The sequence below is a fragment of the Artemia sp. Qi Xiang Cuo genome, chromosome 3 (genome assembly GCF_049724085.1).
Source record: "Artemia sp. Qi Xiang Cuo chromosome 3, ASM4972408v1, whole genome shotgun sequence".
Lineage (NCBI taxonomy): Eukaryota > Metazoa > Arthropoda > Branchiopoda > Anostraca > Artemiidae > Artemia > Artemia sp. Qi Xiang Cuo.
Window position 1 is genome coordinate 17,989,646 of NC_142796.1, and position 12,086 is coordinate 18,001,731.

General features: G+C 36.0%; 1 protein-coding gene across 2 annotated transcripts in view; it reads right to left on the bottom strand.

Moving 5' to 3' along the window:
• Positions 1-3,844: 3,844 nt before the first annotated feature.
• Positions 3,845-12,086, bottom strand: part of LOC148953824 (growth hormone secretagogue receptor type 1-like) — a 160,774-nt gene continuing 152,532 nt past the window's right edge. For both annotated transcript variants that reach the window (XM_089086835.1, XM_089086836.1), the window contains one exon: positions 3,845-6,552. In XM_089086835.1, the coding sequence (XP_088942961.1) occupies positions 5,998-6,552 (555 nt within the window). In that variant the 3' untranslated portion in view covers positions 3,845-5,997. The remainder of the gene's footprint in view (positions 6,553-12,086) is intronic.

Below are 12,086 nucleotides of genomic sequence, written 5' to 3' on the forward strand. Positions count from 1 at the left end.
TTTAGGCCTCCCCGTTTCCGAGTTTAAAATAGTAAAATAAGGCACAGGGAAAGTTATTTCTGTTCTTTTTTACTTTTCATTGTGTTAAATTAGTTTTAAAATTAGTTTTTGTAAAAACTATTGTAAAAACTGAAAAGATCAGAATTGGTTGATAGGCATTGTTACTAGCAAGAGAAAAGGGCACGGTGCAAAGCCAAACATATATTTTAAGAGCCCACAAACCCTTTCTAAAGCTTTTGTTAGCTAAATTGGATTATACCAGGGCTGTGTCTGACCTCCCGGCAATACTTTGGAGAGCCCTGATTTGGCCTATAATGATTTTCAGCACAAAAACAAAATCGCTTATTTGACAAAAAAAAACACATATATAACCAATTGAACAGTAGGCTTTTGCTTTGGAGTTAGATTCACTTTTTGTTTATCCTGAGAACAACTATGTAGAAACAGAGAATTTACATGTAAAAATGTTGTGACTCAACATCTGTTTGTTCTGTTTTACTGGCTTAAAATTTCATACGAAAGAACCAATCAAGCTTTGCGTTCTTTTTACTGGCTAATATTTGGCATAATAACAACGGGTAAATATAACAACAGACAAATTTACATGGCTTCCCTTTCTGACATATGCTTAAAAACAATGCAATTGGCTTAAGAAACTAGTGGAAAAATAGTATAACAAAAATAAACCAGTGGAATTAAGCATACTTTTTAGCACGGAATTATAGGATAATAATCTCTCTCTTCTTCTTTGGCTTGACCAATTCGTAAGTTTTACCAAAAATATATCATCTGACACTAAATATATCGTTTTAAACTAAATCTTATTCGGATTACAAATACAAATACACACTAAAAATATAAAAATAAAATAAGAGACAAAGGTCATAGGAAAATAAGACCAGTCAAATGTCTCACCAATTACATTAACTGCTCAACTTTCTAATTTGCCGCTATTGATAAGCAGAATTTTTCGAAGTAAGCTTATGTACTTGATATCACTCTAAGCTTATTTTTACCAATGGTTTGCCTAAATTTATAATAATCCAAATGATTCGATTTGTCTCTATAAATCTCTTGTTCTTTAGCTGAGCTGTATTTCTCACGTACACATGAGCATATACCCCATAGTGTACGGTGTAAGCGAGGCAACTTAGCCAAGGCCGTATCCAGGTGGGGGTTACCCGGTTTGACCCCCCCCCCGAAATTTTTTATCGAGTCGAAAATTAGTCTAAAAAATACATGTAAAGGTATTTTTACAGGTAAATACCTGTAAAAATTGGGTAAACCCCCTCCCCCCCCGAAAAAAAATCCTGGATCTTCTCTTGAATTTAGCATCTTTAAAATCAGATGTTTAACTAAAGGGGGGGAGGGATATACTTCGGAGCATTGGTCCTTAAAAAGGCCTCGAATCTACTCTAAAATTTTAAATTGAAATACTATTGCAATTTCAAATGGTTGGAATCTACGAGATAAATAATTTTGGTTTGCTCGAAGTTTTGTTTTTGTGAAACGTCCCAATCAAAACCATAGCCTATACTAGAAATGGTAATCAAACTTACCTAAAGTAAACTTTAAAGCCCACAAACTGGCTAAGTACGATAAATGAAGAAAATCAGAGACAGTTTAATCGTAGTAAACCAAATATACCCAAATAACCAAGTCTTTTATCTTCAGGGCCACTCAAGCTCCCTTAGAAATGGGGAGGGGGGGTTCAATGACACTCCCAATAAAAATTGTACTGAAAAATGTTGAAATTTGAAAAGAATATGAAGTGAATTTATCTGAAACTTTTAACCAGAAAAACACCCCTGATAGAATTTCGAATATGCTCTTACAATTTATCTTGTTTCAGTGTTAATAATTATATGTGTTTTATCTCAGATTATAATGTAACCTGTACAAAGTAATAAATAATGAAGCAGGCTTTAAGGAGCTTTATTAAGTAAAGCCTTATTTTTTTACGAGCATATTTCAAATAAGTAGCATTATTATAGGGCTGTCATTTGACATTCCTGTTGTCGCCCGTTGCTCCTCGAAGGGAGATTTGCATCCTCTAAAGGTGAAGAATTTTGTTTTGAGCGGAAAAGACTTTTGCGTTAAACAATCTTTTGACTTATCCTTTTGTCAGTCGTTTGATTTTAATAATTCTCACTTTTGATTACTATATTTTTTTCTTTTGATTAATTCTTTTTTAATAATACTTTTTATTAAACATTCTCCAAGGAAACTTTTGCCAAAACTAATTAGTCCTTGTATGCAAATTCCAAATGCATAGCAATTTATGGGGGTTGTCATTTCATATTTGGAGTCGATACCCAATGTCCCCTGAAGAGGGATATGTGCTCCCAGCAGATCATGCTGCCACCTTTCTCCAACAATCATCGGAAAGGTAGTTGTCTCGGATCAGATAGTGCAATGCTCGTGTTGTGACTTGTCGTCATTTACGGTAGACATTGTGAATATTTATGTTTTAGTGTTGGGAGGGTAATTGAGGACGTACCTCCCTCAGTATTTCAGCTAAGTTTAAAGTAATTAAAGAAATATTTCTTAATCAACTATTGTTTATATGTTCTCGCGTAATATTTTTTTTGTGGTAAAGAGGTAGTTTCGGGCTGTCTTTCCACACGATTAACAAAATTTTCCTTGTCTCAAAATAGAGTGCACAGTGGGTGCCTGTTTATGTTTACCCCCCCCCCCGGATTGGGCATTGTTAAATTGGGCTTCTTGACCTCTTGCCCGACCCCTCTCGTAATAACCGCCGATTCCTATTGGCTAACATTAATCTTAAAAGATGCATTCTAATATCGTAAAAATTGTCTTTAACACAGTTTTAATTGTTATAAGTAAATAATCTATAATGTCGACGCTTCTAATGCTTGTTGTAATAACATCTATGAGCAATTGTCAAATTTTCCAAGATTTATGAATGAAGTGTTATTTCCTTTGTACAAAAGTACTACAGAAGTTCACAGCAAGATTTTTACTGCAGAAGCTGAGGATTGAATTAACAAAGAATTAGTTTAAAAACCTTTTTACCAAAAGTAATTGGTTTCCGACTATTTCCTACTAATACTGTATCTTGTATCGGTACTGTTGCACTTAATGGTAGATGGTACACAGCGCTATAGACTGTCGAGGGAATGCAGTGATGGAGACCCGTAAAGTGGGTAATTGCTACCTAAATTGATCGAAGAGCGTGGTTCCTCATTGAATTTATAATATTTAAACTGTTGTTTTTTGGGGTTTAGGGGGGGGAGGTACCTAAATTAGGTTAGGTTACGTATTTAATATATGCTATTCTTTACCCCACCCCCCTAATGTGCAAATATATAGCCCAAATTTGTTTCTAAACTATTATATATTCATCCTGATTTTTTTATTATCATTAACCAAACTTGAATTCTTTCGTATGTACCATTAAGTGCAACAGTACCCTTGTATCTTTTTCCAGATTCACCTTACAGATAAAAACATTCTTTCCAAGCTTTTCTAACTTCATCTTTTCTAACATCATACCTTAAGCCTCAAGCCTTTACTCTGATTAGTCATTCTTTAAATTTACGTTAGAAAGATATACAGCGTTCTACTCGTTAAACTACGAACGGAATGCACAGTCGGCACTATAGTCGTGTACAATTTTGATGATAAATGTGACAGTCAGTGGGCGTTCAGACGCTGGATTCTGTCCAAGTTTCCCGCTCAGAATGGTTGAAAGCTGAAAACAGGAACTATCAAGCAACATTTTCAGAACTGAAAACAACTATTTAGGTGACAATAATGAATGTGAATTTCCTATTTCTGAAAATACCTTGGACTTTCAACTATTCTGAGCAGGAAACTTGGGCAGAGTCTGAGACAGAATCCCGTGACTGAACGCTCACTGATGCTCCCGAGCATTAGTTTTTACTTTCTAATTTTCGGAATTTATCTAACTATACTTTGAGGCTCTCTGAGTTTATGAGTTAATGAAGGATCGCTGATAAGTGTTAATTTAAACTTGAAGTTTAGCCCCAAGGAACCACCATCGCATAAAGATGCTGAAAATCGAATCAATTATTGAAAGTGGCATTAGTAAAATTTATTGTTGTCTTTGAGAATTACCCACCCATAATTGGCTTTAGGATAGTTAGGTGTGATTACTCGCGCCTCTTGGCTTCAAGACCACCAAGCATGATTCTTCTCATCATTGAATTCATTTTTTATTCTATTAGATTACGGCTACTTAAAGTACCAGGGATTTTTTTGAATAGGATAAGTAAAAATTCAAACTGCTATGAATATCTTAAAAATTCTCAATATCCAGTTATACAGTTTTTGGTAGGAACGGGCAGGAACCTGATACTGAAAAACGTTGGCGAACATTCACCGAAAAATAGCTTTCCTTTGAGGTTTTAGTTGTCTTTAGAATTGTTTATACTCGGATTTTAAGGAAGAACAGCGTTGTCAAATTTAACTGATCAGTTTAACTTCTTATTTTCACGGTTCAACGTAGCAATACTGCCAAAAATGGGGTATTACCTCAAAGAATTCATAATTTTGAAACAATCAAAAGATAAATCTTAGAAAATTGTGCTTTTCAGGCATGAATAGACCTATGATGGGTCCAAAGGGCATGAAATGCTTTCATTTTTATATCTTTGCACTTTAGCCCTAAGCCCATATGCATCGTGATGCCCCTGGATTAGTTTCCTCAAGTTCACAGCGCTCGGCTTTAGTACTTCTAAAACTGGTATGTTACGATACAAAAATATAACAGGGAAGGAAAAACTGAAAAATGTGTCGTTTTTTAACTCATATTAAAAAGTAATTATTTGTAAAAAGAAGAATTTATGGCATAAAAGAAACTGCGAAGCTAATTTTGATTTCAAAAGCTCCTATCCCTACCTATATCTATTAGCGAGAGAGGAGGACATTACGTATTTAGAAAAGCAATTATATGCCTAAATAATTTAGGAGCGAAATGAGATGCAAGAGAACTGATGGAGCCAATTGATCGAACTGGCTTTGTATGAGCGGGAGGATGTAAAACTAACTTTCCGAAAATGTCACATAACACCCTCAGAATTACCATAGATCTGCTGCCATAAAACTAGACATAAATAATAAAAGGTCGTACCCAGGGGGACTAGGGTGTTCGAGGTTAGGTTAGTTATTTCTCTAAATAGAGCAAGGAGGAGGGGGGGATGAGCTAAGTTTACATCAGAGAAACGGGGGACTACCTTTAAAAAATCTTGAAATCCAAAACGTTTTATTCTTTTCACTATCCACACTTCTTTGTTTCTTTCTTTTTAATTTTGCGTCCGCTGCTACCATAAACTGTATAACTGTATATGGAGGTTTTTTCATTAAAAATAAAATTCCGGATTTTTTCTAAGATTTTACTTGTGTGACTTTCTATTTAACCAATTCAAGAACCAGATTTATTTTCACTCTCTTTGGCTCTTTAAGCCAAAGAGCTCTTTAAGCATGTATACAATTTTAATAACATACTCACCCACTCAAAAGTTTAGAGGAGATATCAAAGTTTTCAAAGCAAAAGGCTTGGTGCTTGTATAATTATGCTTTTGGGTTTTGTTTCTTGTGTGTAAATGGGTTTATATTTTCTTATGGGGATTTTTTTTAATTGCGCAAAGAGGCTTTCTTAGAAAGATCGTTGTGGAATTTATGTCCAATCAAAAACCAACTGATTATGTAAACCAAATCTTAAAGTTAAATTTAAGAAAACAAATCTTGCAAATCGGGTTGATTTCCGCTTATCTTTAGGTTAACCTTTGGACCAGTCTTGTCGGAAACCCCCTCTGATTCCTTAACAGTGGTTATTCAAGAGGTGCTATGATATAATACATGTAAGCTTTAGAAGAATAAATTTTAAAAAAAAATGGAAATACAAATCTTAAAAGAGAGCGAGTTAAATTAAATAATCCTAGTAAATGAATGTAGATAAGTTGTACTGGGGACTCGTATTACCTTTTATAAAAGATAGCAAAATAGTGGGTTTTATACACGATCATAATCTTTCAAACACTGTGCATCATTCAAAATTCGAAGTTCATCCGTTTTTGAGCTTTTTATGCTCGTTTCACTATTTAAAACACTGCCCGTGCTGCTTTGTCGTTGAAAATATTTATTGGCACACACATAACGACCTTGTCTACCATATCTTGTAATAAATGGTTGCGGCACAAGTTGTGTGACGCCAAGTGCTGGGTCTACTATTTTACTTTTTGACAACGATGATGATCCTGTAGAACCAGTATTAAAGGTGTTTGGATGACTAGTAAATCTGAAAATTTTTTTGCTGCCAAAAGTTATGCCCAAAGCTCGCGAAAAGGCATCTCGAAATTTTGACGACATAAGATTATATAAAACAGGATTGATGGCTGAATTAATATACTGCATTACGCGACAAAAGTTGAGAATGTTGTAATAGGTATGAAAGCCAATGCTCTGAATGTCAGCCTCTTTTACGAAAATAATCCACAAAGTAAAAATCCTGAATGGTAATAGACACACGAAGAAACACACAACGACGGCAGCCAGCATTGCCACGACCTGAAAAATCGCAAAAAGTTATAACAGCAAATTCTCGAACACAATTTAATCTAACTTCCTTAAACTAACGCACAAATTTATTTTTTCAAAAACTTTTTTGGAAAATACTTCAAAATCAATCATAGCAAGGACCTTAAAACCGTGACAAGGAGCGTAGAAATCCTGAATTTTTAAAAGCACAGGAAGAAACAAACAACAAGGGCAACCGGCATTGTCACGAACAGAAAAATAGTAAAACGTAATTCGAGCTTATTGTCGAACATAATCTTTATCTTACATTACATCTGTTGCAAAAAATTTGGTAACTTAGAGTAATTTTTAACTCATGTAGTCCTTGTCTATAGCCTTTTGAATTATACAGATTACCCAAAAGCTTAAGTACACAAACAACTGTCGAATCAATATGTTAGAATAGTAAGCTGTACGGAAAGTTTAGTTCTATCCTACTTTCTACGGGCAATAATGAGAAAAAGTTGAGATGGCTAGGACATGTTCTTCTGATGAAAGGTGACAGATTGCCAAATGCCGTCCATTTTTGCCAACGCTCTAGGGCCAAACAAAACGCAGGTCGTTCCCTAATAGGGTGGGAGGAGGTTGTAAGGAAGGATTAAAGAAACATTTGAACTTCTTGGGAGGGTGCAAAGAGGGAGGCTTTAAATATTTGGAAGAGGAGCATATGTAGATTTTTTACCCCAGGTGGCTTGGTGCTGCAGTGACTTTTTAGTAGTAGTAGTGAATAGGGAGAAAAAAAAACAGAACAACACGAGGATAAAAAAGAATGAAATCGTATGCTTTCAAATTAGCTAGGTAAGGGTGAGTATCTGGAGCCTACTGTTTTCCCAGAGGTCTGTTTTTGCCAAAGCTCAACGTGTTTTTATTATTTTTTTTAGGCAAGATAAGAGTATCTGGTCTGTGAATAATCTGGCGGTCAAATGGCTCTGAGTTTAAAAGCCATGTTATCCCACAATGGTTGGCTATGATCAGATAAATAAGGACTAACTCATATTGCAGTAAGTCCTTCTAGGAACCGGTTTGCAACTTTTGGGGGAATTAAGCATTTATGCTGATTTTGAGGCACTGGCCCATCCTAATCGAATGAAGCATTTTTGTTTCTAAAATATTCTTGTCAGTTGCACCATTTAACCAGTTTTGGCACCATTAACCAGTCAAACTGCTGACTGGTTAATGGTGCCAAAAAATGGTGCCAAAAAATATATTTTGCACCATTTAACCAGTCAAACTGCTGAGTATTAACGACTTGCACAGTATTCTACGGCCAAGACCTGAACCTTCCCTACTGTCGGAGGAGGAAAGAAATCAACTGAATCTTCCCTGGTGTCAGAGCAGGGAACAACGAAGCTTCTTTGCTGTCTCCTTTTAGAATATTCTTTCTAAGCCAGTTGTTGAATTAGAAACTCTTAGCCCATTCAAAGTAGGTGTTGACAAGGTCTAGAAAAGAGCTGAATGGATGCTGAACTAGGATACAAGTCAAACTTATTTTTTTCCGAGTTCGTCATGCTTTCTTTTCTCAAATACAGAAATACCTAGATGCCTTTTGAATTGTCACAACCGCATTCTTGTAGCAGATGATACATAAAAAATCCCTTGTGTGCAATAATAAAATGTGATACGATCTAGGTGGTTTTCAATTGCAATCGCTCAGCAATGGAATTTTATTCTGTGATTTTCAAATGATTGACGGTGTAATGTCTGAAGATTATATTGAAGCTGCAATACAGTCGCACATAATTTATCCAATATTGACATTACCAGCAATAGATCAACTAATGACCATTTTCTATAGTTTATGCTAATAACTAGTCAAGGCTTTTAGTAGGATGTAACACTAATAATGGTGCAATTGGAGTTACCATATCTATTTTCCTATAAAGAACTTTGTTACCCCCATTATGAAAATGATACGGATATACTAATTTCACTTACCAGTTTTATATTTATTGCTTTAAATTTAATTACACTTGTTAACGCTGAATAACTGCAATTTCAGTGCTCAAGTCGCTAAAAAATTTACAGTAGAATTTATGGAGTTCAGACCGCTTTCTTTAGTTTACTAGGGGTGGCCTACCTTAAAATTCGTGTGCGCCAAACGTGGAGAAAGTGTGCCACACGCGGTAGAAGTGTTTCTTACACGACGCAAAAAGATGCGCCATGACGGGAGTGTTCCATATGTAGCAGAACAAGATTCCCAAAGGGATATAAAGAAGATATTTGAGAGTGGACAATCCATCAGTATTTACTTGGAATAACCATGTGGTTAAATATACACAAGCACTATTAATAAAGTAAGCTCAGAAAAAAGTTTAATTACTGAGATTAAAATAAGGCTAATTGCAAAGATAGGAAATATTTCGAAGAAGATTATATTGCACATAATTACAATGTTATAGGGTATGACCCGAAGTCTAATGGATTCAAGCCAATGGTTATTCTAATTTCTGTTTAAAATTACAAAATTGGAATTTCCGAAATTTAGATTATTCACAGTCAAGATATGAAATACATTTGCATAAACCCTATGTTTTAAAAATAGGAAATATAGTTAAAAAACTGATTTACAAATTGTCTTTTATTGCAACTGTACTTGTTTTCAGTTTTAGTAGAACCCAGAGAAACAGAGGAACTACTTGTAATATAAATGTTTTTACTTTTATTAATTTAATAAATCAAATAATATTAACATTTTGATTACTAAATATCAGTATATGTATATTAAACTGACAATGCACATTCATTTGTATTTTTTCAGTAAAGTGCAAATTTCGTTCTGGCCTTGGGAAGGCATAGGGGTTTTGCGCCCAACTTATGTTAATTTCTGCTCGTTTTGAGTTTGACTCGGTTAATTATTGTAATGGATTATTTGTATTGCTTGTTATAATTATTGCTTGGTAGATTATTTGATTTTATTTTTGCTAATTTTTTGTTTTATGGAGTTCTTTACTTTTCTTTGAAAACTTATTTTGTGGAAATAGTTTTTTAAATTAATTTCTGTTCGTTTTATATTGACATAGTCTTTTCACGGAAAAAGAAATTAATACTTTAAATCTATTCGTTTTTTAAGACTTTATAATTTGGCCTGCAAAATTTTGATTGGATGTGTTTTGGAAAATGGTGGGGGTGAGAGGGGCGTTAGTCGCTATCCCATCACTTTCAACAATTAAAAAAGGCACTACCCCTTTCAATTTCCAATTGAATGAGCCCTTTTGAAGTTTTTACGACAACGCTTTCAATAAAAACTTTATATGCCCCAGGGCATAACTTACAACCCGTGCCCTGAGGGCTGTGGGGGGAGGGGTTGTCATCTTTAAAGACCTAATTTCCAAAAAATTCAACTACCTTGAGTAAATTGGCTATCTAAAAATTTGGATCGGATGTGTTTGGGGAAAAGGTAGGCGTGAGAGGGGGGTTTGTTGCCCTCAAATCACTTTCGACTATTAAAACGGGTACTATCCCTTTGAATTTCAAATTGAATGAGCCCTTTTTCAAGCTTCTATGACAAAAATTTCAATAAAACCCTTATAAGGTCCCAGGGCATAACTTATAATCCTTGCCCTAAGAGTTTTGGGGCAGTGTCCTCCTCAAAAATATATTTTCTATCTGGAAATCAACTACGCTGAACAAAATGGCTATCTTAAAATTTTTATCGGATGTGTTTGTGGGAAAGGTGGTCGTTAGAGGGGGGTTAGTTGCCCTCCAATCACTTTCGACTATTTAAAAGGGTACTATCCCTTTGAATTTCAAATCAAATGAGTCCTTTTTCAAGTTTCTACGACAAAGATTTCAATAAAACCCTTATATGTCTCCAGGGCATAACTTATAATCCTTGCCCCGAGGGTTGTGGGGGAATGTCCTCCTCAAAAATGTATTTTCTAGCTGGAAATCAACTACGCTGAACAAAATGGTTATCTCAAAATTTTGATTGGATGTATTTGGGGAAATGATGGGCGTGAGGGGGGCTAGTTGCCCTCTAATCACTTTCGACTATTAAAAAGGGCACTAGTCCTTTGAATTTCCAATCGAATGAGTCTTTTTTGAAGTTTCTACGACAACGCCTTCTATAAAAACCTTTTATGCCCCCAGGGCATAACTTAAAGCCCTTGCCCTGAGGGTTGTGGGGGAGTTTCCTTCTCAAAAACATATTTTCTATCCGGAAATCAACTATACTGAAAAAAATAGTTTTCTTAAAATTTTGATTGGATGTGTTTGGGGAACGGTAGGCTTGGGGGGGCTAGCTGCACTCCAATCACTTTCGACTATTAAAAATGGCACTAGAACTCTCAATTTCAAATTGAATGAGCCCCTTTTAAAGCGTCTACGACGACAATATGAAGTTCCCTTCACTAAAGGAAAAAAAAACAATACATAGTACATTTCCCAACATCGTTCTTATATGCACTCAGGGCATAGCTTAAAACCCTTGCCCCGAGGGTTGTGGGGGAGTGTCCTCCTCAAACACATATTTTCTATCTGGAAATCAACTACGCTGAACAAAATGGCTATCTCAAAATTTTGATTGGATGTGTTTGGGGGAATGATGGGCATGGGGGGGCTAGTTGCCCTCCAATCACTTTCGACTATTAAAAAGAGCACTATCCGTTTGAATTCCCAATCGAAGGAGCTTTTTTTGAAGTTTCTACGACAACTCCTTCTAAAAAAAACCTTATATGCCCCCAGGGCATAACTTAAAACCCTTGCCCTGAGGGTTGTGGGGGAGTGTCCTGCTCAAAAAAATATTTTCTATCTGGAAAACATCTACGCTGAACAAAATAGCTATCTCAAAATTTTGATTGGATGTGTGTGGGAGAATGATGGGCGTGGGGGGGCTAGTTGCCCTCAAATCACTTTTGACTATTGAAAAGGGTACTGGTCCTGCGAATTTCCAATCGAATGAGCCTGATTTGAAGTTTCTACGAAAACGCCTTCTATAAAAACCTTATATACCCCCAGGGCATAACTTAAAACCCTTGCCCTGAGAGTTGGTGGAGTGTCCTCCTCAAAAACACATTTTCTATCTGGAAATCAACTACGCTGAACAATGGCTATCTCAAAATTTTGATTGGATGTATTCGGGGGAATGATGGGCGTGGGGGGGGGGCGAGTTGCCCTCCAATCACGTTCGACTATTAGAAAGGGCCCTAGAACTCTCGATTTCCAATCCAATGAGCCCCTTTTGAAGTCTCTACGATGACCCCTTCCATATGAAGTGCCCTGCTCTAAAGGAAAAAAATAATAAACGGTACATTGTGCCAACATTGTTCTTATATGCCCTCAGGGCATAACTTAAAACCCTTACCCCGAGGGTTGTGGGGGAGTGCCACTAGCCACTCCAATTTCCAATCGAATGAGCTCCTTTCGAAGCTTCTACGACAACTCCTTCGATACGAAGTGCCTGGGTATGGAGAAAAAAAAAAAACACATTGTACCCACATCGTTCTTTACTGAGGCAGCCCTAGCGCGCTGCCTATGATGTTACCGTGAGTGCCCGCACATCGGTGAAGTCGACATTCACCGGTGAA